The 26,867-nt window shown below is 46.3% G+C and overlaps 1 protein-coding gene across 16 annotated transcripts in view; it reads left to right on the top strand.

Annotated features, from left to right (window-relative positions):
• SBNO2 (strawberry notch homolog 2) overlaps positions 1-26,867 on the top strand; it is a 123,778-nt gene that overhangs the window by 70,462 nt on the left and 26,449 nt on the right. For 14 of the 16 annotated variants that reach the window (XM_039515216.1, XM_039515209.1, XM_039515207.1 and 11 more), the window contains 6 exons: positions 17,929-18,090; positions 23,550-23,633; positions 24,279-24,375; positions 24,951-25,111; positions 25,607-25,740; positions 26,257-26,347. In XM_039515216.1, coding sequence (XP_039371150.1) covers positions 17,929-18,090; positions 23,550-23,633; positions 24,279-24,375; positions 24,951-25,111; positions 25,607-25,740; positions 26,257-26,347 — 729 coding nt within the window. Of the gene's footprint in view, positions 1-7,146; positions 7,425-17,928; positions 18,091-23,549; positions 23,634-24,278; positions 24,376-24,950; positions 25,112-25,606; positions 25,741-26,256; positions 26,348-26,867 lie in introns of those variants that run through there. The other 2 variants (XM_039515223.1, XM_039515221.1) reach the window with 2 other exon arrangements.

The following is a 26,867-nucleotide window of genomic DNA, read 5'->3' as shown; positions in this document are numbered from 1 at the left end:
TCTAAGTAAGCACATCCATTCTCAAGGGAAGCATTAAAGAGAAGACATTAAATCCATGGAAGAACCTACATGCACGCTAAAAAGTTTACCAGAGGCCACCTTCAACTCCAGTCTAGGGCTCTGATAGGTTTTAGTCCTTCAAAACCTATAACTGTGTTTTCCCCATGGTTAGAAATTCATTTGTCTTAGATCCAGCACCAGAATCCAAAGGCTGGGCAAATCAGACATTTGTTCATATAGCTTGGGCCTTTGATTTTGGCCTTCTGTAACAGGTAATCAGCAAACAAAGACCTCAGGGCGTAGCTTCAAAGGGCTGTGATTTTGCATAACTGGGGTTGGGTAATTTGCATTTACCTCTCCCTAGGGATTTCCCCAGGAAATCCACTTAACACTTATTGGACTTTGGGGATATATTTGTCTGGCCCATTTTTAATATAGTCTTTTGAACTCCCAGATCTTATATCTGTCACCTCTCCCCCACAAGAGAGGTGACATACAATCCCAGCCCGTGATAAGACTAACTTAATTCAATAAGGTATTTCTAGGATATTGCAGGAAATGTCCCTATTTGTCACAGGCTCAGTTCAGCTAAGCATGTAAGCAGGTGCTTAAGTCCATCCTTGTTCAATGCTTTGCTGAATCCGTCGAAAGAGGGTCAGGACATTCAGGGCCTAATCTTGCATCTGCTGAAATCAAAATTTGCCTCTGACTTCAGTGGAAGTGGATCAGGCCCAGTAAGAGTTTTGGAGATGTGTTTTTACCTAAAAAGTAACTAATGCACCAAATTGTCGTCCTTCAGCCAGCTGCAGCTGGGCATGTGCCCAGAAAGGAGCTACCGGTACTCAGAGGAAAAGAATATTGGATCAAACTTCAGCTAATTGTGTGGATGCTCATGGCTGAACCTCCTTCATTCCAAACTGTTACTGTTGTTTTAGGGGTTTTAAATCTGTTTAGTTAAACTGTGGTTTAAGCACAGCATCCCACAGAAGGCGAGGCAGAGACTCCACAAATAGAAGGGAATAGAAAATCTGGAAGTTTTCCAGTAAAATCCTTTCACGGAGCCCTCACAGAAATTCTCAGTAAACTCATTTTTTAAGTCCCCCCCACCCCCCTCCTTTGATACAGCTCACAAAATCGGGAAAACCTAGTGTGAAACAGTTAGTGCTCTTAAGATGCCAGTAATATAATTTGATTGGGAAATATTTTTAAATAGCTGCTTTAATTTGAAGCAGAATTGGCCTGAGTCAGTCTGGTCATCTGAGTCTCCCTGCCTCCAGTTATGCTTTCTTGACCACAGCTACAAATTTGTAGCATGCCAAACAAACTTCTTTCCTGTTCCATTGGGCTGGATGGGATATTCTGAGTTGTAGGTGGCTATCCAGGGAAGAAGTCTCTCAGATGGCCTTAAATCCTCCAAATTGAACCCAAACCACATGTACGCTGGTAGTCCCCACTCACAGCCGTCACATCAATAAAACGCTCACAAGTAGCAGCATTTCAATCCCTTTTCTTCAGGCTGGGTTAACTGTTCCCCAGATCAAAAGAAGCCATGCCTCAGAACAGGACGTTTTTGCTTTCATTGTAAATTGTTTCCCAAATTCTCTGTTGTTGTTTTTAATATATATATATATTTTAAAAATAAGACGTGTGGTTGGGTCTTGCAGAAACCTTTGCCCAGCTCCTTGTCACAGTTTTGGGGTAACTCCAAATGTATTTCTCCTCCGTGGTCCCTCAAGGGCACCCATTTAAAGGTTCCCAGCTCCCACCTCTCTCGGGCAAATACCTGTGTCTTACTCCCTCCTGCTGTATGGCTCCCTGGATTAGTGCGATATCCCCAGCAAGGCCAGTGCCTGCACTTTGCTTTCCCTCTGAAGGCTATGACCAGGGTAGTGCCCACAATTGTAAGTTACCTTGCAGCTCTTTCTGAGCAAGCACATTCATCCTTAAAGTAAAAGCATGACAGAGGAATGTATAGACACAATAAAAGTTCCTACACGCATGCTAAAAGCTTACCAGAGGTCATCCATCAGTCTTATGGCCAAGTCCTCCCAATCCTTCCACAAGGGTTGGGGGCTCGCCCTCAGACAGAAAGTCCTGTCCATTCGCTGAATCAGAAAAAAGGCCCTGAGTCATTTTAAAATCGGGCTATTTATCCAGAAGTCCTTTCTTTGCCTGTTGGTCTCTGGAGAATAGAGTTTGAACTAATATATGCAAGCCGCCCCTGGAGGTGGTACCTCTCTGTGCGGGTTACAACCTGGCTTGATTTGCCTTAATCACCACCCACTGTTTTTAGTTCCTGGAGGAGCACTGGTAGCCCTCCCCCCTGGAGTAGAACACAGTAATACATAAACCATTCATTTGAAACAATGGACCTCAAAGATACTTAAACTTAATTCTGTAAGGTCTCCCAAGGATATGCAGGAAATGGCTGTATCTGTCACACACCTCTCTTCATCTCTCTTCTCCCCCCCTCCCCCCCCCCTTTAGCTTTCTGAATTAGACCAGGGGATTGTGCATGCATTTTAATATTCAAGGCAGCAGTGACTTCTTGACATTCAGGACTGCCAAAAATTAAAGCAATTCCTCGCGCCAATCTTGGGTAAAGTCAGTGATGTTAGTGAAACAGGAAACGTTAGGGCTGGTATATACAATACACGCTATCCCATCGTTCAGACCACTGGAAACACAACATTGTGAAGAAAAACAGAGCTGCTTGAACTTTCAGCCATCTTTCCCCCCTTAACTAGTATTTGATCATTTTTGAAGGCAAATAAGGACCTGCTTTCTTCCATTCATTGGTCACTTAATATATGATGCTGCCTCTGTTGTGGGGATTATGGACCAGATTTGCAAAGGTATTTAGGCATCTAAGGATGCAGTTAGGCATCTAGTGGCAGTTAAGGCACCTAACTTGTTTAGGCAATTTTGACAATCCAGTTAGGTGCTTATCTGCATCTTTAGGCACCTAAATACTTTAAAAAAATCTGGCCCGCTCTCTTGTCTGTGCAGGAGACAGACTAGCTACCTCGTCTTCCCATCTACAGTTTCTCAGCTGTTATTTGATTTGTCATTAAACTTGTTTACTAAAAATTCGGCAGATTTTGTACATCCCACTAGTGTTCTGGACCGTAGCCCATTGGTCAACAGACTGGTGAAGGTAATGTTGATGTTGGAATGGAAATAGATCAAATAAAGGAAAGTGTTTTAATGACGGAGGAACAATATTTCATTGAGCTGAAAGTGTGTGCAGTCAACATGGTTTTACATTCTGTTTTTCATTGGAAGTTAGGGAGTGAAGTGAATATTGGTAGCAACACTAGGATACCACATTTCCTCAGAACAGTTCATCAGCATGTGTCTTCATTACTCTGATGTGCAAGTGGATGAGTTGTTGCATATCTTCACCTTTAGGATAGGTAAAAGGCACAGTTGTTATTCCCCAATGGGTTGGTTATGTTATCCCTGGGGGATTATATTACTGAATTATTATTCAATCAAATTAGCAATCCTGATAACTATTTAAAAATATTTTTCACAAGTCTCACTTCATCTTGATGCTAAACTTTTGTGGCTTTCACTTTGCCTCATTTGTCCACTGAGAGGAAAAAACAGGAAATAGCCCACCTGATTTTCAAGAGTTGTGTAAGTAGCAAGACCTTGGTGGTCTGTAGTTTCACTTATTAGACAGGAGGTAGTGGTTTAATCTAGTGCACACAGCAATTCAGTTACCGGCAGCAAGTCTTTCAGTGATTAAGACTTTCTTTTAAATTTATTTGCTCTCTCTCTATTCCAGCATATAGTCACTAAAGCACCTTTTCCGAGCTCTAGGGCCTCTACTAGGTGATTAAAAATACAGTTGAATGAGACAAGCAGCAGTGGCATACTAACTGCCTTGCTCTACCCAAAACCAGCTGTGTACAAAACCAAATTCTTCAGCTTCCCCTCAACCCACAGAACCTGTCTCCTCAGCCCACTCTGTTCCTATCCAGATCCCCCTCTTTTTGTTTGTGAAAGAGTGAAATCCATGCAAATTCATCCTCCTTTATGCTGAGAAACCTTACAGAGGACTTGAGATGGCATCTTTCTTCCGCATCACAAGAGTGGCTGCTGCTTAAGCAACGCCTCTTCTTCTTTTCCTTGTCACCTGCTCTTCTGGCTGAGGCTACAGCCAGAGATCTGGTGCCACAGAGCACCTGTAAACATGCAGGACTCACCCCTGCGGCACCTCCCGCTGGTCATCTCCAGGAATTAGCTCTTCGACCCAGGAGCGCTGGCCCCTATGTCCTTTCCAGGATCCCGGTGCCCCTTGGTAGTATCCCCACAGTTCTGGGTCTCCCCCTCCTAGGGGAACCCCCACCCACTATCCCCACTTCACCTCAGTCTTGGCTACTGCCCAGTCTCCATCTAGCCCCCATTCACTGGGGCAGCTTACAGTATGAGCCACTCATCATAGGCAAAGGGGTTTGGACCTGCTGCCTCTGGCTACCCGTGGGCTGCCCCCTGCAACCCCCAGTACCTCCTAGGCCAGAGCTCCCAGCTCCTCTGGCCCTTCCCCAATCTAGGTTCCTTACTTAGCACCTTGCAGCCAGGCCCTTCTCCCTCTACAGGCAGAGGGAGACTGCTGAGCTCCTTGCTCCCAGCCTTTTTATACAGGCCAACTGTGGCCTGATTGGGGTGTGGCCCAGCTGTGGCCGCTTCCCCAGTCAGCCCAGCTTTTAGAGCTGCAGCACTCTCCAGGGCTGCTTTTAGCACTGCAGCCCTCCCAGGCAGGAGCGGGGGACCACCCTGCTACAGCACCAAAGGAAAGACATTTTCCTTTCCTACCTAGTTACTGGGGAAGAGTATTCCAGGACAGGCATTTTGCACAATAGGGCTCGAATCTCTATTCTAGATGCAATTCTAATACACCTGCCGCCATGGCACTTAGGCACCATATAAGTGTCACAATTATATACCCGAACAACAGACCTAGCTCTTTCCTATTTTAAGGTGCCTTCTCAAGTGGAGGTCCTGTAAGTGATTTTCCAGGTTTGGAATATTGCACATCTCTGTTATTGAGCATACTCCTGAAGAAATGTATCTTGACCTGAAATTCAGGTTTCACAAGATTGTGGCTCATTGGGATCTCCAGTGGCAGGATGTTCTGTAGCCAGGGGCGGCTCTAGGCACCAGCGGCCTGCGCGCCGCAGGGGGCATCTGGGGGGGCGGCGGCGCATTGCTCTGGCTGGAGCCCGGCATGCCTGCGCAGGTGTCGGGGAGCCCGACGGGGGGACCTGCCCGTCGCATGCCGGCGGGGTCCCGTCCCGCGCCGCGCTGCCCGCTGAGCTCGCGCAGCCGCAGGCGCCGCGCCGCCCGCCCCGGCTCGTCCGCGGGCCGCGGCGGGCGGCCGCGGAGCCGCGAGCCACCTGCCCCCCCGCCCCCCCAGGAGAGGAGAGGAGCCGCGAGGGGACGAGCCGGGAACGCGGAGCGGCGCGGCGCGCGGCGCTGCTGGGGGCATCTGTAGCAGAGGATCCTCCACAGAAAAGAATCTGTTCCATATAGCACGTGTCCTCCTGATTCTCAAAATCATTAGAGGATAGAGGAGACCAGTCTATTGTATGCGTCTCAGGTCTCAGACCCATTTCCCCTCTTCCACGGATCCCCTAGATAGTTTGCCTCTTCTTGACCCAGGATCCCCTCATTCCAAACACGGACGCTCACTCTCTGGCTGCTTGCTTTCGTGAGAAGTGCCATTTCAATAAGTTGGGCTTTTCCAGAAGTTTCTTGCATGTGGCTAAAAGCCCATTTGCTCCTGATGTTTCCCGCTGAGCCAGGAAACTTTTGTCAGGGTGTTTCTCTTCCACCTTTGCCAAACAGTCTCTGAACCTCCAAATCCAGCGCAGGAAAACCATAAGTGCGGTTTCAGCCTGACGCGGTTTTGAGAAGTGTCCTACTTGGGTGGAAAAGCTGGTGAGGGGAAGGATGAGGGGATTTCCATCCAGAATACCAGTCATTGGTTTTAGTGCTCATCAGCCTGAGAGACATGCTGTATAACAGCTTGTTCAGCCAGGTAACTAAAACTCCCTTACCGGCACAGCTGGTTAAGAGTATTTAGTAGAGAGCTGCATGTCTAATGAACGCACTATCGCTGCTGGATCTGTGCCTCTGGCTTTTGACCCACATGGAATTCAGTTCCCACACAGTGAGCCAGAACAATAAAGCGGATGTGGGCAAGGTGAAGTTAATCAGGTGTGGATCTCAATTTGGAGGAAATGAAGTGGTTCACTCCCACTTTGCAAGGCACTAGAAGGAGCTGTAATACTGCCCCTTGCTCCAGAATTTGATCTGTCAGAGTGCTGTTATTAATCTCTCTGGGGAGAAGCGCACAGATGCATCCCGTTTTGTTCCCCAAAACCGAACAGATACGTTCAAACGACAGGTTCCTCATACCACAACATTTTGCAAGTAACATTTTACTTCTCCTTTTGGCATCTACCTTTTCTTTAGGGCAGTCTCTTGTTAAAGTTTGTTGTCGTGAAATCCTGTTTAGATGCTTCCTTCTAGTCCCCTTTCCTTCTCTTTCTCCACCCTGCAGCAGAAACAGGTCATGCCTAGTAGTAATATCTTTACTTAACCAGCAAAGATGCAGAAAGCTCAAAATGAAGTATTTGAAAAGGGAAGGGTGTGTGTGTGTAAAACCATAACCACTCAGAGCACACTATTAACTAAAGTATCCCTCCCTTATTTTTGTTGAGGGACAGGCGGGCGAGTAAGGAAGGGGGGGGGATTGAGCTGGCAGGTTCATATGAACCCCTAAATCTCTGAGAAAAGGGAAAACAAACAAAAAGATGGCAGATGTTTTTCTTTTGTCCAAGGTAGCATTTTTTTCTCAGACTAGAGTTGAAGGGGGGGGAATGAGCTATGCGCTGGCTTATTGAACAGATAAGTTCTTGACATAGACTTTGCTTCTGTCCCAAGTCAAACTGAGCCCATCGAGGAGCTCAGCTTTGTTTACAATGTATCTGTGGTTGAATTACACCACATACAGTAATTCTCATCGCACTGCCAGTAATTTCACTGACTTACCAAGCAGGCATCATTTCCTGAAAGTCAGCTCCCATACTTAGAGGAAGTAAGAGCACTCTGCTTCATGACTAAACACTGTATGCAAATTTCTACAGCCTTAGGACAGCCGCACTGTATGGACTGGCTTTTTTTTCCACCATTTTCACTCCTTCCTTTGGCGTGTAACATTTCTTTAAACCTTCATGAGATCTTTCTCTGGCTGCTGCCGCTGCTGCTGTCATGAATGAGGATCTTTCTCCGTTATGTACTGAAAAAGCACGGCTCATTGTTTTGCCCGAGTTCTCGTCTGGCAACGAGTTGAATGCGGTTTTAAAATGTCCCAAATGCAATTTTGGCTAAAGTTCTCCTCTCTCTACAAGGTAACATTTACCTCTTTTCACTTGATAGTTTGCATTCTGTTTGCGGGATAGGCATCTTTTAGCTGCTGTTGTGGACGTGTGCCTGTTTATACATAGATAGTAGAATTCAGAGCCAAAATTCTTGATGTAAGGGGATTAAGAAAAGGATTACTATTTTTAAGTTGCACTCTGTTTATGCTAAAATATTCAAAACACACGGATCACTCCTAACCAGTCAGAATTCTGGAACTAACTGAGAAACTTTGAGGAAGGGAAGCAGTGTGGAAGATTAATCTGTGTTTTTTTAACCCTAAAGGCTTTCAAGAGTTTTATTCCGAATTCAGAACATTTATACAGAAGGGCAGAGAAGCACTTGCCAATCAAACCAGGACTGCGAGTTTATAGCATTATGGTTGGAAGGACTTTGATTTTCATGGCTAGAAAACTTCCTCTTAACTGCACAGGCAAGTTGCAGCTCAGTAAATTAGAAGGAGAAATTAAAAAGTAATCTGAAACCCAGTGTGCTTACTTTGTTCTTTAGAAACAGAATTCTAGCTGACTGGCTTTTTAGCTTTTGTGTTGTGCTGGTTTTTTTTTTTATTATTATTATTATTTTAAAAGGCCAAATGGAACAGGTGTTGTTCTGTCTTAGTCTAGAGGAACTGACTGCTGCTGTGCAAAAGAAGTATGTTTCCTCTGTTATGGGGAGGGATTGCCAATAAATAAACCATTCATCCCAATGGGTTTGTGGGCATAAAATATTTTTAGGTGCACACACTTTCTATAGTTAGATTTCACCTGTTCTTTCATTTATTTTAATAAACATTTGCTTTGACCGAAATAGAAACCGGAGCTCTAGTGGCGAGGAGAAAGAGGTGTAACTACATTTCTTTTACACTTGTTCCCTCGGATCACTTTCTCAAGAGTGAATCAATTCTTGCTTTCGATAACTTATCCATTTTGGGCAAGTGTCAGAAACTAGCCAGAATGGGGTACATCATTAATATCCTCCACAGCCGAACTGGGAATCTGAAATAATCAGAAGGCAGTCAGGTAACTAGCCTGTTGCTAACTCATCCTTTTATGGCTCCTTTTGAACTGAGGTGCTCAAAGCACGTTGTGCACATTAATAAACCAGTGAATTGTACCTATTTGAGCTTTGTTGTAAATCTAGAACATGTTGGAGGGTTTACATGGCCAGCATCTGCAAAGCTGTATTTCCCTATTGACTTGCTGTTCACCTCTTGTAAAACTCTATTAAATGGTTAACCTGCTACAAAGGGGTTGCCCTTTGGCCGTTTTATAATGCACTCCTATAAACTCCCACTTCTTGTGTAACTTGCAGAAAACTGTTAGTTCTGAACTTTATTTTCACCAGAAAATACTTAAATGCTTTTGTTTCCATGTCCGTTGTCCTATCATTGCTATAGGAAAAACTGGGAAAAATCAGTGCCAGGAGGCAGTGGATTCAGAAATTAAATTCTGAAACAGACATTCTCTGCACTTGCCCGGAATGGACTGACCAGCTTGTAATGCCACAATGTAAAGATCAGGGACATGCAGTCTTGCCTCTCTCCCTTATAACCTCCTGCCGAAAGGCCCACTCATAACTGGCTCATCCAGAATTTGCAGTCCAGACTGTGGAAGTGGATTAAACTAACCCAGGAAAGGACACTCTTATTCCAGAATAAAACTGTCCACATGGGGAGTTATTCTGGAATAGCTGTAGTGCTTTTAAATTCACAGCCTATCTTATTCCAGCACAATTTGCCTGCATTAGATAAATCCTAAGAATTGCATCTGCTTCAGTTTCCCTTTCTGTAACTATCACTGTAAAAAGGTTCTATCTACTCCGATGGGAGGTGCTAACTCGGATGGGCAAACTTTTGGCCCAAGGGCCACATTGGGGTTGCAAAACTGGATGGAGGGCCAAGTAGGGAAGACTGCCTCCCCAAACAGCCTGGCCCCCGCTCCCTCCCACTTCCCGCCCCCTGATTTCCCCCCTTAGAATCCCTGACCCATCCAACCGCCCCTGCTCCTTGTCCCCTAACTGCGCCCTCTCGGGAACCCCCACCCCAACTGCCCCCTGGAACCCCACCCCCTGTCCAACCCCCCTGCTCCCAGTCCCCTGACCCTATCCACACCCCTGCCCCCAACAAGCCCCCCTGGGACTCCACACCTATCCACCCCACCCCGTTCCCCATCCCCTGCCTGCCCCCCTCCCAGAACCTCAGCCCGATTCAACTGGCCCCTGCTCCCTGTCCCCTGACTTCCCTCTGGGGCCCCCCGCCCCTTATACAACCCCCTGGCCTACTTACCACTTACCATGCCGAGCAGAGCATGCAGAGCAGCATGTCTGGCTGCCACGCCGGCCAGAGCCAGACATGCTGCTGCTGTGCTTGGCAGGAGCGCGCAGCTCTGCCACCCAGAGCGCTGCCCGCGTGGCTCTGAGGGGGAGAGCAGGAGAGGGGCCGGAGGCTAGCCTCCCCGGCTGGGAGCTCAGGGGCCGGGCAGGACGGTCCCGTGGGCTGTAGTTTGCCCACCTCTGTGCTAACTACTACTAGTCAGCCTGGAGCAGAACAAAATAAGCACCCTTTCAAGTCCTGGAGGATTAAGTGGGTTGATCTCTCCAGAACACCTTGTCCAGGTGGCCACTGTAGGGTGTTAGGCCATTTCACCAACAAAAGGACTTACAGTGCTCAGCCGCTACCCATGTCCAGAGGGGCAAAAGGCAGCACAGCACACAACACTCTTTCCAAATCGGGGATCTTGTGTCACAGAAGCTTGGAACCTACTCCTCATTTCAGTCCTTGCTGCACCTCTGTTGTTCTGACTTCCCTACCCATCTGTGTCCTGGTCCCCTCCCACCCCACCGCCCAGTCTTGTTTCCAGTTTTTCCCAGCTGCTTATCCAGGATTTGACACCTTTCTACTAAAGCACTCTCTGTAGCCAGCATAGATTAAACTCCCTCTCATTACCAGGTGATAACGCCCTTTTATGGGGGGTGCTAGATGTATCCCAGTTAGAACAGTCACATTGCAGAAGGGGACACTTCACGGGGGTCTAAACTCTGACCCTCCTTCTCTGCTTTTCACAGGCTGTTGGCTGAGGGCAAGTCTGCACGGACACTTCCATTGTTCAAATTTGCATAGTTCAGGGGTGTGAAAAAAAACACACACCCCGGAACCACAAAAGTATTAACGACAAAAAGCACTGGCTGTGGGCAGCGCTTCATTGGCAGGAGCCACGCTCCTGGGGATGAAACTGCCGCCTCTCATTGGAGGTGGTTTTATTTTGTCACTGGGAGAGCTCTCTCCTGGCGATAAAGAGCGGCCACATAACGCACCTTACAATGGTGCGGCTGCAGCGGCACAGCCGTGCCATTGTAAGATGCGCTGGATAGACATAGCCTTAATTAACTAGTGTCCTTTCCTTTGCTTTCTGTCCCTGGAAACTAAAATAGTTCCCGGAGCTCCATATGAGACAATGGAATAACCTGCCAAGGCAGGTTGTGGAATTGCTGATCCTGAAGGTGCACAAAGCCAGTGTGTGGGTCTGTTTTGCATTTAAACAAACTGGCGTATTCCATCTACCTGAATTACATTGTGAGCCCCAGGGGGGGGCAGAAATCTAGCATGAGCCAAGGGGCTAATATTTCTGACATTAGAGTCAAGTATCAGAGGGGTAGCCGTGTTAGTCTGGATCTGGAAAAAGCAACAGAGAGTCCTGTGGCATCTTTAGTCTTAAAGGTGCCACAGGACTCTCTGTTGCTTCTGACATTGGAGTTAATTTCCTATTCCCCATCTCAGCCCAAAGTGACAAGCAAAGAGTTGGATAGGTTAGTCACCAGAGGCTGGGCAAGGGGGGTTCGCATCAGGAAGACCTAATGCAGGGGTTCTCAAACTGGAGGTTGGGACTTCTCAGGGGGTCGCGAGGTTATTACATGGGGGAGTCACGAGCTGTCAACCTCCACCTCAAACCCCGCTTTGCCTCCAGGATTTATAATGGTGTTAAATATATAAAAAAGTGTTCTTAATTTATAAGGGGGGTGTCACACTCAGAGGCTTTCTGTGTGAAAGGGGGTCACCAGTAAAAGAAGTTTGAGAGCCACTGACCTAATGAGCTCACTAAGAGTTCAGCAGCTCGCATGGTGAGTGCTCACTTGGCACTCTGCTCCCTCAGGGCTAATGAGCAATGGCTACTCTATCTGCCTTCATAGCTGCAGCTCCCCTGTGCCCTTGCTGTCCCTTCCTTCTCTGTTTTTTTTCTGCTCCACTTCTGCCACACGTGTTTTCGAACATTTGCTCCTGAACTGATCCCCTTCCAGAGGAAAAATAAATTAACGGGGGAGGGATAGCTCAGTGGTTTGAGCATTGGCCTGCTAAACCCAGTGTTGTGAGTTCAGTTCTTGAGGGGCCATTTAGGGATCTGGGGCAAAAATCCATCTGAGGATTGGCCCTGCTTTGAGCAGCGGGTTGGACTAGATACCTCCTGAGGTCCCTTCCAACCCTGAGATTCTATGATTCTAATAAAACTCATCTGGGATGGCTTCTTGGCCCTGGCTGGTGTTTGGTGTCATGTCCTGCTTGCTCAGGCAAGTTCCTGGTGTGATTACTATGAGTAGGGCTTTTGCTTTGAAGATTGAGGACATGCCCTAGAGTTCCTCGGCATTTATCAGTTTTCTTTATATAAAATAAAGTTCTCTGCTATCACTGCTCACTTATCCCCTCACTAAGTGACTAGGACAGTCGTATTCAGGATGGTTATTCACTAGGCAATAAGGGCTGGCCCCAAAGGACACTTTTACTCTTGTAAATTGTACTTTACTGTGTATTCCTTTTCTTCTTGTGAAACTGGGAGGAGTGGTAGATACGCTGGAGGGCAGGGATAGGATACAGAGGGAACTAGACAAATTAGAGGATTGGGCCAAAAGAAACCTGATGAGGTTCAACAAGGACAAGTGCAGAGTCCTGCACTTAGGACGGAAGAATCCCATGCACCGCTACAGACTAGGGACCGAATGGCTAGGTAGCAGTTCTGCAGAAAAGGACCCGGGGATTACAGTGGATGAGAAGCTGGATATGAGTCAACAGTGTGTCCTTGTTGCCAAGAAGGCTAACGGTATTTTGGGCTGTATAAGTAGGGGCAGATTGAGGGAAGTGATCGTTCCCCTCTATTCGACATTGGTGAGGCCTCATCTGGAGTACTGTGTCCAGTTTTGGGCCCCACACTACAAGAAGGATGTGGAAAAATTGGAAAAAGTCCAGTGGAGGGCAACAAAAATGATTAGGGGGCTGGAACACATGACCTATGAGGCGAGGCTGAGGGAACTGGGATTGTTTAGTCTGCAGAAGAGAAGAATGAGGGGGGATTTGACAGCTGCGTTCAACTACCTGAAAGGGGGTTCCAAAGAGGATGGATCTAGACTGTTCTCAGTGGTACCAGAAGACAGAACAAGGAGCAATGGTCTCAAGTTGCAGTGGGGGAGGTTTAGGTTGGATATTAGGAAAAACTTTTTCACTAGGAGGGTGGTGAAGTAGTGGAATGGGTTACCTAGGGAGGTGGTGGAATCTCCTTCCTTAGAGATTTTTAAGGCCCGGCTTGACAAAGCCCTGGCTGGGATGATTTAGTTGGGGTTGGTCCTTACTTTGAGTAGGTGGTTGGACTAGCTGACCTCCTGAGGTCCCTTCCATCCCTGATATTCTATGATTCATTTTGATCATCCAATATACTAAGCCTCATCATGTGGCATTTAAAATTAGACTGTTAGACTAGCCCTTGGAGAGTATTCTTTAGGGACAGCAAACAGTCCTGTACTGGGTGGAACAAGGGACGGGACCAGACTCTGTCTCCATTGCTAACTTCTCTGATAAGTTTTTCTTGCTCAGTAGGTTGCTCTGGGGCAGGAGCTGCACTTCAGAGTCTGAGCAAGAAACAAGAAGTGCTGTGTTCCTGTTTAGTATGGGCCTGATCCAAAGGAAATGGGTGCACCTCTGACGTGTTTAGCCTGTGCTCAGCACCATCTCAGACAAAAATAGAAATACTCCCTGCCCCCAAGAGCTACAGTGTGAGAGGGTCAGGGAAGAGGGACAGTGCTGGGAAGCCTGGAAGAAGAGGAGTTTTGTTATCGTTTAGCTCAGCTCTTGGGGCATTGTGGAAGAAGTGAGTTTTCCTGGGGCCCTGGAATGCAGGCAGTCGTGGCTTGGGAGCTGGCACAGGGGGGTTGATGCAGCACGTGGGATGCTGCACAAGATCTGTAAATTACACTGATGTTTTTGTTACCTGTGTTAACCTAATATTTATGCTCAAAGCACTGCATGGATATTAGCTAATTCTCACACCACCTATGGGAGGTGGGAGATAAGTAGCAGGATCCATGTTTTACTGATGAGGAAGTGGAGACAAAGTTGAAGTGACTTGTCCAAGGCTAAACAATGAGTAAGCGGCACAGCCAAGACCTACTGACTTCTAGCCCCGTGCTCATGCCTTGAGACCGCGCTGCAGTTGTTCCCACGCTGTAGGTTGGGAATCGAGAATGGTCCTCGGATTGAAAAGTGTTGAATTAAACACTGAGGTGGATCCATCTGTGAGAGGGGCAATGAAGGAGTAAAAATATTGGAGAACCACTGTGTAAACAAAATAGTTCTTACATCCAGTGCCCAACAGCTCCTGTCCTTTTTGCCCTTTCTCGTCTGAGGTGAGGTCAGCCCCATGCCAGCTCTCCTCCTGAGAACACAAACACAGATGCTTATCGTTTAGCTCTGTGGCTTTCAGCAAATCCCTGTCCAACTCCCAGGTTCCAAACCTGGGCTGCAATGTTGATCGTGTTCTCACATTGTGTAATGTGAACATGAACTCTTTGGTGCACCTCATCTACCCAACACATTCATGCGAGGCAAGCCAGGGTATGAATCTGCAGCACACCAGCTTGCTGTGCAGTAACGTCCCATGTGGCCACTGCTACACTTCAGTGAAAATCCCGGCGCGCAGCTTAGCAAACTGCGCTTTGAAGCAATATGCTAAGCAGCATTGTGGGATTTTCACTGCGCTATAGAAGTGTCTACGCAGGATGTTACTGTGAGGCAAACTGCTGTGCTACAGATTCACACCATGGCGTGTCGCTCAGTAACTTGCAAACGGCCCCTGCGCTATAAAAGATTACCAGGAGCAGGTGTCTGCTTTTCTCCCTTACAAACAAATACCAAGTGATTCACCTGAAATGACCAGTCCTGGGCTGGGCTCTTCTGTGTTCGCATTCAGGATCTTTTAAAGAATGACTGAAAATAGCACAGCCGTGTCTCCGGACTGGCCATTTTAGCCGTGGCTGTTCTACTCCACGTGGACAGAACAAAGGCAGACCCCACCGCAATAGCTATGGATTTCTGGACTGGGAAGTTCTAGGAGAAAAATCTCTCTCCTCACTTGCTTGTATGTGCTAAGTGCTGTGTAGACATATAGGGAAGCACAACTGCTGCCTATTTAGCTGGTGTTCTGAGAGTAACTTCTGCAAAATCATCGAGCCACCAGAAATTGGTGCAGGTTTCCTTTTTGGCCAGAATCATGTGCACTTCTGGGACTGAGAGAGCTACTTCTTGGAGGGTCTATCCAACCCTCACTTCTTCATTCATTGTATAGGCCCCGATGTGTTAAATACTTGGAACTGCTTGAACTGATTATATAGAGAAGAATTCTAACACACTTGTTTTTGTGTCTCTGAATGGACAGAACAATTGTTTCCCTGGGGGGGTTTCACTTCCATAAATTAAATTCTACATGGCCCATATCTTTGCTCTTTCCAGGGTTGCAGATCTAGGAGGCTAGATTTTGATGGTGGTCCCAAGCAGCAGGGACCATTACACTCCAGTGGGATTTTTTCTTGGAAGTGAGAGTTGGGAAAGAGGAAAAGCAGTGAGGTGACTTGACACGTTTCAGCATGGAAGCAGCATGGAAGGTTGAGGTGCTCAGCAGGTGTCATTGTGGGGGATTGGAATTAGGTGGGATATTTGAAGGTGACACAGATCTTGAGAGATGGGAGGGTAATTTAAAAATATCTTAATTGTATGAATAACTCTAGCTTCAATACAGCATCGACTGTCCTGCAATTCTTTAGTTAAGCCCCATACTGTATTACAGGAAGGGCTTTTTGCTGTCATGGGAGAGACTGGGAGTAGTTCTTGAACCTGGCCTCATGCTCCTTTAGCTTTGTGTGGTTGGACTGGGGTGACAGTGCCTCGTATTGTTCAGGTAGCTCCCATTCTGTTAGGAGCAGAGCTGGCAGGCCCAGAACACTTCTGTACGTCAGTGCACAGCCGGAGGCCAATTCCTGTGGTATGGAGTCTCTCTGAAGGGACACGGTGACCCTGCGTCTTGTCTAGGAGGAGGATATCAACGGTGGTACTTACTTACCCAGATACTTTCCTTGTTGTTACCCCAGAGTGTGACTCTTGTTTCTGGAGACTGTTTAATTCCAGTGTGACAAACCCAAATGTCGAATTCAGTTTTTGAAAACGCCTGGTGCGGAGTGACCCAAAACGCAGCCATAGGACTGTTAAGAGCTAGAACCCTAAATGGACGCCTGAGCGTCCCTCACTGGGAGGATGATTGGTAAGAGTTGTGCATTAACCCAAGAATTGACTCTGAACAGGAAGGAGGTTAGTCAGACTGGGAGTACCTGTCTAAAAGTGGAGTGTAATCGCTACTCCCATGTCTGTTAGTCAGCCTGTACCCCCGTCAATGCTTCAGTAATCCGCAGTTTACTCACCATTCCCACAGCCTCTCTTACTTTGTGTACTGGGATCAGCATGTCGGCTGCTGGCTACCGCACCTACAGCTCCAGAGTCGCTACAGGGAGCCAAATCAGACATTAGCTGTGGAGGGAATGAAAGGAAAAGTCCTGCTGGTTTTAAATACTGCAAAATAGCAATCGGGAGGGAGTCTTTCCTAGCTCTTGGCCAGAAACCCTCAGGAATAACCCAAGGGAATTCAGCTGGTCATGATTCTGAGTCAGGGCTAGGACTTTAAAATCCTTTGGCTGCCTTCCTATTCCGCAGCTAGATCAGTAGAAAACGGGCCTTTAACTGGAAATGAAGTGCAGTGACTCCTCATTATCAGAGACCAGTTGGCAGCCATACTGGGTGCAACCACAGACATTTGGTTATCTGTCCTAGCAACAGCAAAGGGCCAAAATTGTCATCATGTCTACAAATTTAACTCCTCTCTCAAGAAATAGCAAGCTGTTCGTATTGGCAGACTCCTCATGGTAGAGGCGGAAGGACCTATTGGTCCATCCCGCAATCCCTGCGGAACACTGACACTTCTCCACCTGAGAACAGGATGGCGTAGCACGGCACTTTAAGATAAAGTGCTGTAAGGTGAACAGAAGGCTGACCTTTGCCTCTGTGTTTTACAAGAGATTTAATGGCGAGAGTGAGTGAGTGAAGTCAATGGGTAGAGTCAGGCATTGTGTAGGGGGGTAGAGTTCTGCGCAAGTTTCCCAATAGACTCTCTGCTTAGGCCTGCATTCTTGGCTTTTGGTTCTCATGCCTATTTGGAGATCATACAACCAAATAAGGAGCTGGCTGGAGAAGTAGAGGGTATTGTAAATGGCACGTGGTGGGGCTCATTCCAGTTCTTAGTAGAGCTATCATGGGCACTCTTAGCAGACACACCGAGGAATGATTAAGGATGGAGAGTGACCCCTTAACTGAAAGGTGTTCCCTTCTTGTCCAGCTTGAGGAAGGGGTGGCCTTGTGGTCAAGGCCCTGGACTGGGACTTAGGAGACCTGAGTTCTATTCTCAGTTCTGCCACAGACTCCCTGTGTGATCTTGAGCAAGTCACTTCATCATTCTGGGCCTCTGTTCTCCAGCTGTAAAATGGGGGTGATAATCCTCCCTTTTACTGATTTGTCTGCTTAGACTGTAAGCATTTTGTGGCAGGACTGTCTCTTGCTAAATTTTGGAGTAGCACGTGGTACAATGTGGGTTCTGATATTGGCTGAGGCCTCTAGGTGTTATTGTAATACAAATAATAATAATTGATAGGTGGTTTCATGTTGGGATGGGAGAATAATTAGTGCTGTTGCTATGTATGCTGTACCTGTTTTGTGGATACATAGAGGACTTTAGATTTGGCACCTTTCACTAGTGCTGAGTTATTTTTAATTAAATATGAAGATCAGAGTGACTGGTGCTGTCCTGTCCTTTGATCCTCTCTCATGCTGATCTGCACTTGGAGAGTCACAATCTAAAAGTGTTTCCAAAGAGTCTAACTTGGGTTCCTGTACATTGCACCAGCAGTTTTTCCTACTGTGTCAAGAAACTGGGATTATAGATTTAAACCCCGTTGCTCTGAATAGCTGTTTTGGTTTACCAGTTCATTTCCAAGCACCATGGAGCATGGATGTAACAAAGCTGTCCATTTAATATTATGAAATGAAACTCAGCCTGTGCATGTGAGTGCAAGACAGAACCTTTGAGGCACCTTCTTACCATCTCCTGTAACCAAAGGCTTTTCTTTCCATTTCAGGATTCTTCATACCTCGATGAGCTCTCCAACAACTCCCTCTTCTCATCCCCCGCGGACTCCCTCTCCGACATTGCTGATGCTCAGGACTTCCTGCCTGCCGACAGCCTGAACCATGTGCCAACAATATGGGATATAAACACGTCGCAACCGAACCAAATAGAGGTCAGTGAAAGTCCCTCTCCTGTCCTCCCCACTCAGAAATTCAAGCCTCGAGGCCTGATCTTGCAGTTCTCTTACGAAACATCTGCCCCAGGAATTAGGAAATCCATTAGAGGTGAAGCAACCCTCCCTTCAGACCCAGATAAAGTGCTGCTGCCAGTGAGGCTGATTGAGTGTCTCAGGGAGGGCTCTGGACACCCGATTCTAATGACATTTCAAAGGGCTCCAGCTTAAAATAGGTTCAGTCCCTGGTTTTGAACCTCTTCATTCTGGATCCTCCATTGCACTTGTTACACTGACGTAGTCCACTGAAATCAGTGGAATGTTAGGACACACCTGTAAATAATACTTCACACTCTTTCAAAGCACTGCACAAACATTAGCTTAGCCTCCCCACAGCCTGCTCAGGTAGGTATGTTTAGCATCCCAGTGAAAGTGTGTACTCGGAACATTCAGCCACCCAGCTGCCCATATGAAGGGTAGCTACAGTGTATTGTTGTGTTGGGGCCATTAGAAATATTTTTGGCTAGATCGTTATGCTACAGTGAGCTGTCCCAGTACCTATGTCTATCATACATTCCTTTTCTATGGCAAATATTTCTTCTTTTGTGACAGCAGTAAAATTCAAACCCTATATTGGTTTGAGAGTAGCCCCAAAACACTCTAGTTTTTAGTGCAGATGCCCATTAAACAACATCCCACTGCCTCCTTTCCATCCAGTTAATTAGTACTGCTCATTTATTACTTTACAACCCGGTATCAGCCACTGGTATTGGGGAGGAGTTTGGATAGTTAGATGAACTGGTAGCATAGAAATGTGACAAATCTCTCGTTTTGATTTTGTAGTGAATGCTCACTACCAGGCACGTTTGGTTTCCCGGTACACCACTGTCCTTTGTTTGCTGTCATACAGATCCCTTTGGAAAACAAGTCTCAAACTGGGTCACAACGCACTTGGGGGTCCCAATGCGCAATTTGAGAACCGCTGATCTAAGCTATGTCTGCAGTACGAGCTGGGGGTATGATTCCCGTGCTCAGTCTTGAGTTTAGGTGATGGGTGATGTTGGTGGCCTGTGATATACAGGAGTTCAGACTAGATTATCTGGTGGTCGGTCTCTTCTGGCCTTAAACTGTAACTCTGACGTGCTCTCTTCGAGCATACCCGCCGGTTTCAGGTGAGTTTGTACTCACTGCTACCACATCTACGCTGCTGTTTGTACCTACCAAGTGTGCGTACGTGAGCAGGAGACTCACAGCCCTAGCTTGTAGTGTAGACATAGCTGAAGATAGATAGGCCGGTAACTAGACAAGTTTGAACCTAGAGCACAAAAAGCTTGAGGGGAAAGGAAGAGCTGAACCATTTTAATCAAAGAAATGTCTGAAGGGACCACACTTGGCTGTACTGAAGTTGTTGATGTCTTATTATGCCCATTTTTTCATTTATTTTTTGAACGTGGAAGCTTAAAATGCTGTTAAGAATGTAGCTCATTCAAGTGTGTGTTTTCTAAACATACAAACTAAGTTCAGGATTTGACATGCGATAAGTCTTCAGTTGTATTTGTACAAGATATACAATAATAATATGCTGAGCAGCACAAAGAAAGCAAGAGAAATGGGTAATGTTTTGTGGGTGTGTGAAACTACCTCACTTTGTCAGAACAGTAGCCACTGTTACTACTGTTGGATGCTGCCATTTATAGCTTCCTGTCTGCCAATTAAAATGACCACCCGGAGCCATCACCTTCCTTCACACTGATTGGGTTCATAACAGGACAATTAGCTCAGGGGAGTTCCATTTGTCAGTGACTTCCTTGTGGAAAAAATAACTAGTTGTTTTGAACATTGTTTTATCTTTGCTCTCTGCATTCTGAGGTTTTTTTTTATCAAGTGTTCCCAGCATTTCCTCACGGAATGAGTTAATTTAGTACATGCGGCACCAGGATTTCAGTTTCATTTTTGCATAGGTGGCGATAATTCGGAGTATACTGGCAAAATAGATCACCTGATAGAGAGCACTGAGTGGTAGAGTTTTTTTATCTGAATTTTCAGTACACAATTTTCATTATATTAAAGAAGACAAGCGAACGATGTATTGCAAGATCATGAGGCGAAAGATTTAATTTTAACATTCAGCACATGATAATGTGAGATTATTTCACTGCTTGTATGATTGTTGCAAGATAAACGTCATGTGAATAATCTCCCCCGTGTATTCATTCATACCACAATAATATTAATATTCCATAAGATTGCAGATGTTTTTGCTTTTGCATAGCCATATACTGCTTTTACACAGCTGCAGTATAAAAATGAGCTATCAGTTGTGTGATGTCAGGAATGACTCAGCCTGACATGATCCTAATCAGTTCTGATATGGTGATTTTATTCCATTTTGGTTGATCAAATATCTGTTTCCTTAGAAACAAGATAGAGCCATGAAACATTGTTAGGACACTTGTCAATTTTATTGTCTAAATTCAAAGCTCGTAAAGTCTGACGTGTTAACTTTGGAAGTTTTTACAAGTGAAGGCTAGTGAGGCAGTATCAGCCAGCATCCTCCTTTGACACGTCCCAGGCTCCTGCATGCACTCCGCTTATGGGAATTGCATTGCTGGTCCTGCTAGTCCAGGGTCCTATCTCTGACGGTGACTAGGACCAGATGCTTCAGAGAAAGGTGCAAGAAGATGCCTGGTAGACAGTTCTGGAATAAGCTCCCTATAGGGTAACCTTCTTCCTAACCCCTATCAGTTAGTAGTTAGTTTATGCCCTGAAACATGGGGGTTTGACCTTTTATTTTTTATCATATTGACATAGCAGTAGAATCTCTCATTGTATTTAATCCTCTTTAAAATCTTACTAAGCTGTCTGCGTCAATGATGTCATGTGGCAGTGAGTTCCACATGCGAATGATAGGTTAAGTAAAGAGCATTTCCTTTTTTCAGTTTTACATCTGTTGCCTTTTAGTGGGGGAGGGTGCCTACTGAGTGTGAGAGGAAGAACATTTGGGAAACACTTCACAATTAGACTCTTCATTTCTAAGCCTCACTGATAAACTCTGATCCCATATGCTGTATATACAGCCTCCATTCAGAATGTGGTTGACTACACCCCTGAGAAGGGAATAGATGGACTCCATGACAGGTCTTCTTTGCCCATCCCGGATGAGGTGTTACAACTAATAGGGGGAAGAGGCGTTTATAACGACACGTTAGTTCTGTTTTATCATTTCAGGAAGAGGGACAGTGGGAAGGAAAACCACCCCGCAAAATATCTTAGGCATTCTGCAGACAAAACATAGTTGCATAATTTGTACAGGGATTGTGAAATGTCTTAAATACTCATTTTAAAATACTCACTGCAATCTAATATGATTTCTCACAAGCATTTCAAAAGAACCCCTTGAGTTCTTCGAATCAGTAAAGCAAAGATTAACCCTTTGAAGCCTGCAGCTGGAGTTTTCTTGACCTGTCAATACATTTTAGTAATGTTGATCATTCAAGGCACTTTTTAAAAACTGAGAACCTTCCTCCCAGCCAGATCCAGAGGAGTAATATTTATACAGAGAGGAGTCAACTGACAATTTCATTTTCTATTGTAGTATTAGTGAGACAGGCACAAAAGGGAAATAAAATAAGGTAAGGAGAGAAAAAATTGAATAAAATGAAGATTCAATTATGCAATTGTCAGTTGCTTTATAAAGTGAGCATCTCTCCTGCATTCTTCCCTCTGTTCTTATATGTGGAGTGTACATCTTTTACACAGTGTTCTCCTACATGGAATATATGTTACAGCGAGGAGTAAACTAGTGGGTGGATCGGAAGAGAGAAGGGGAGGAATTGTAGAAATTAGAGTTGGAACTGGCCTATTAGATCATCCAGTCCAACTCCTTATCGCTGCAGGATTGTTCCCTGGCATACATTTTCTAATATCTCTGCCAGTTATTATTAAATGCCCAAGCAGTGAGACGTCCACCACTTTCTTTAGGACACTGTGCCACCAGAGATGAAGATCTAGGGGCACCGGTGAGAGCTGTGCGCAGCAGCCATATTGGTATATCTGAGCTTATACGTTGAAGATGCCATGAGTCAAGGAGAGATCTGGGTTATCTTTGCAATAAAGAATCATCTTTCCTTGTCAGAGCTGAGGCTACTCTGCCCTTCCATTCCAATGGAATGAGGAGATCTGAGTCTTTTCTAGTGCCTGAGTAGAAACTTTTGTACCCCTCTCCAGCTTTGTTGGCACTGGAAACATCTCTGCCAGCTTCTTTCTGGTAAATCTGACTCAGACTTCCAGTAATGAAGGACAATTTCTTTCTTGCTTGCTTGCCTTCTTGCTTTCTTTCTTAGTAAACAATTACAGAGCGTTTGCTTATGGCCTTCCAATGGCTCACTTCTGCCTTTGGAAGGTGTCTGTCTGTATAGGTTTGGCACCCGTCTCTGGCTGTAAATTGGAAGCAATGTTGCTTATGGAGCAGTTGATTACTTTTAGACTCCCTGATTTGCTGGCTTGACTTTGTTCTTCCTTTCAGGAAATTCCAGTATGATTTTGGTAGTGAAGAGCCAGAAAAAGGTTCTCATCAATTGTGTATTCCCAGCTGGAAGTGTCTTGGGAGCCCTCTTTATTAGTTGTGGTCTGGTGCCTGCAGATGTGATGACAATAATGAGCTCTGACGTAGCACTTTTCATCCAGAGATCTCCAGCTATCCTGTACGGCAGTATGATCCCATTGATTGATGACTCCCAGCGTTCCTGGTTGAGTTCCCCAGTGCAGAATGAAGCCACTGATGCCAATGAGCAGGAAGCGCCGAGAAAACCTGCAGCACCACTTTAGAGTCTTAAACCACAATGTTTTGGGAGTGGTGCAGCAGGTTTCTACAGAGCTGCTTCCAAGACAGATAGGAAAACAGCCTTCTGTTCATGAATGCAGATCAATCTTAATCATTCCCACTGCAGAGAGAACTCATGGTGCCCTTGAGAACACCATTCCTCTGAAAGTGGCAGGATTTGTACACGTAATTCATTAACGAGTGGAAGGCGGGTGAATAAACGAAGACAAGACTATGCCCTGAGGAGTTCACTGTTTGAGGGCAAAAATGACGTTTCAAGATGACCTGTTTTAACACACATGCTGCTGTTACGATGTTGTAGGAAAGACTGCCATCTTGCAGGCACATTCACATCATGGAAGGAAGCACACGTCTCACTATGTCTGCCTGCACACACAAAACATTCTCACTCTTCATGGGAAAATACCCATCTTGGCTAGTTCTCCAGCGTGTGTGTGACACGCAACTTGGAAGAGGGATGCAGAGCAAATCAAGCCACTGTAATACATGATTACCTCAGTCCTGGGCACAGGACAAAAGTGGATTGTTTTTGTGCTTTCCTTTCATGACCTGTCACTGTTGGTTTGGATGGATGAGTATTAAAGCTGCTTTCTCAGATGTGTGTTTTCTGTTCCAGCTGTTCTCTCCCAGCAGACCGTTCACAGGCTTAGAAAGTTTGGAAGACCATCCCCCAAACACCCCACTCCTCATAAGCTATCAGGTGAGGAAGAGCATCTGACTCTGCGGGAACAGGCACGAGGCACTTACCCAGATATGAAAAAAAAGGATCTGGCTAAAGGTCTCCCCTGGAAAAGCCATGATTTAAGAATCAGTCAGATGTTTCTCTAGCCACCGTCCTTCCCCCACAGAGTTTTACATTTCCCTCATTGGAACTTCACTGATTTGAGGGAGTGATATCTGCTTCCTCTACAACTGAGCTCTAAACCACATTAGCTAACAGTATTTAAAGGCTATTCTGGTTTAAAATGATGTGGTTTGGCACCCACGGTAGGTGGGACCAGGCTGTGTTCTAAACTGGTTTCGATCCCTTGTGTAGCTCAAGTTAGAGCACAGTTGGGTCCTGCTCACACTGGCCAGCCAAACTGTCTTAGAAACTGCTCATATCACTGCTCCCTAGTACAGTATGGACTGGGCTGTAAAGGTGGCTTGCAATACACTTACTGGACCACATGGGAGAGTGCCCTGTGCTGCTCTGTGGTATCAATGAGACGAGTTGAAGTTGAGGGGGAAGTTTGTGGGCTTGGGATGGGAGGGTTTAAATGATGGTACTTGGCATGTACCTAATACCACATGTCCAAAGCTCTGTGGGATATTAATATTCAATCAACATCATGTGTAATTTCAGTCGCAGACTCCGGTGGAGGAGGATGACGAAGGCGATGAGGAAGAAACGGAGGAGTTGGGGCACACAGAGACCTATGCAGATTATGTACCTTCGAAGTGTGAGTTGCGTGGCAGCCTTTTCATTTTGCCTCGCTGTCAGATGTGGGAAACTGATTGTGGAGCCTTGCTGCTTGGCCTAATAGTCTCTGTTTTCCGCAGCGGAGGACAGTGGCGTTGCATTGCAGCCCCCTACATGCACATTTTTGTAGCTAAGCTTTGCAGGCCGGCTTACCTGAGCCCGTATGCTGTTCCACTCTCTGTGATCTCCCTGGTTTAACAGCAGACCTGGCCGTTGCTTTTTACTGAGGGTGGGGCTGAGCAGATTTTCAGCAATCCCCATTTGCCCCTGAAAAAAGGGGCTGGTGATATTGGGGATTCCCAGGAATCCTTTTGCCAAAGGGAGCAAAGTGCAGTGTTTAGAAGAAACATATAATCAGGACCTCTTTGTTCTATTCCCAACTGTGCTCCTGGCTGACTGGCCTTGGAGAAGTCACTTTGCCTTGGTTCCCCATCTGGAAGATGGGGATAACACTCAGCACTCAGGTGTTGTGAAGTGCTTTGAGGTCCTTGGATGAAATGCTCCATAGACGTGCAAACATCAGTTATTTGACTGTTTCCTGTGTCTCCCTTCCAGCTAAGATTGGGAAGCAGCACCCGGACCGCGTGGTTGAAACAAGCACTCTCTCCAGCGTTCCCCCGCCTGACATTACCTATACCCTGTCCCTTCCGAGCTCAATTGCTGACGACGGGTTACTCTCTGCACTACAGCTGGAGGCCATTGTTTATGCCTGCCAGGTATGCCAGATCCACCTTGCTCAGCTCTCTTTCATGGGTAGATAATAATAAAAATACACTGTGCCATTCTTAAATAACTTGTTCAGCTGAGTTTCCAAATAGCCTCTTGCATAGGAAATAGAACTTGGGAGCATTGGATTTGGACACAGATTTTAAATGCCTTGTATAAGGGCGTGTTGTCTAAAGCAAGGGGACTGGGAATGAAGACTCATGGGACCTGATTTTCAAAGGTGCCAAGTGCCCTCAGCTCCCATTGACTTCAGCTGGAATTGTGGGTGCTCAGAACTTCTATCAGGCCTTGGGGTCCTATTCCCTGCTCTGCCGCTGTGTTGTCACTTAACTCTCCAGGCTTCAGTTTACTTTGAGACGTGTGCAAGACCTGCCTCCGTGGGAGCTGTGAGGGTTAAATGGTGAGGTGCTCTGAGCCCCTCAGATGAAAGGCGCTAGCAAAGGGTGAATCAGAGTTAATTCCTAATTCTGGTTTTGAATTTGCAGCAACATGAAGTTTTACTACCCAACGGGCAGCGAGCTGGGTTCCTCATTGGGGATGGTGCTGGGGTTGGAAAGGGCAGGACAGTTGCCGGGATCATCTTTGAAAATTATCTGAAGGGCAGGAAGAAATCTCTGTGGTAAGTTTCCCTTCTTTACTGTAAGAGCTTGGAGAGTTAACTTAAGGCCAGGCAGCAGGAATTCCTGAGTGCCAGCTTTGTAGCTGACTCACTCTGTGGCCTTGGGCAAGTCATTTCCACCTCTCTGTGCCTGTCTGCCGAAAATATTTACGCTGCAGGGGAGATGTGAGGTTTAATCATTGTTAGTACAATACTTTGGAGAGGCAAATCACGTACCAAGTGGAGAGGACACTAGAGCCTGTTCCTGCTCCCTTTGAAGTCGAGGGGAGGTGCAGAATCAAGCCCCTAACAGATGGGTTTGTACTGCAGGATCCCTGCACATCTTGTCACAAATGGCAGTCCCTGTTCAGGATTTGATGCTGCTGTAGTATCTTGTGTTTGTGGAAGCATCATAGGAAGTTTTGCTTCACCTCCAGTGTCTGTAGCCAGAACTATTGATCTCATATTTGCATGTGCACTAAACTCTACACAGGCTGGCTCCTCCTCAAGACAACCAGCTCCTTTGCTTTCTTTTAGGTTCAGCGTCTCCAATGATCTCAAGTATGATGCTGAAAGAGACCTGAAGGACATTGATGCCCCCAACATTCCTGTGCATGCTTTAAACAAGGTATGGAGGAGAATTCAAGACCTTTTTTTGGTGGGGGGAGAGGGGAAGCCTACTACTGGCAGCTGGTAGGTGAAATGGTCCTAAGCAAAGCATGGGACTCATCTGTCCTTGCCTTTGTGTCGTGTTCATGCTACAGACAATAGCAATCAGTGGCCTGGTTATTGTTACCGTCCTTGCCCTGTGCTGTTTCCGCTGTAGACTCTCCTGCCATAGTTACATACTTGTGATGCTCCTGTGTTGCATCACAAGGATGTAGCGGCTTTGGGAACTTTGATTTCTGCAGCAGTACTAAGCAGTGGCTCAACGCAAGTGCAACCTCTAGTGGCAGGGCCACCTGGCACGTGCATCATGTTCATTGTTCCTGGAGTGGTTTTGTGATGGCGAATGTTGGACCTGGTACAGCTGTATTGTTAAGATCTTGTTATTCAGCAATTCCGGGCCCCAGGGCAGAACAGTCAATGGGCCCCCAGCCTGCACGGATGTGATCTGCATGGCTGGTGCCCAGCGAGCTGCTGCCGCC

The sequence above is a fragment of the Mauremys reevesii genome, linkage group 26, assembly GCF_016161935.1.
Source record: "Mauremys reevesii isolate NIE-2019 linkage group 26, ASM1616193v1, whole genome shotgun sequence".
In the NCBI taxonomy this organism is placed as follows: Eukaryota; Metazoa; Chordata; order Testudines; family Geoemydidae; genus Mauremys; species Mauremys reevesii.
The sequence above is the reverse complement of the archived record's forward strand: the minus strand, read 5'-3'. Positions and strand labels throughout refer to the sequence as shown.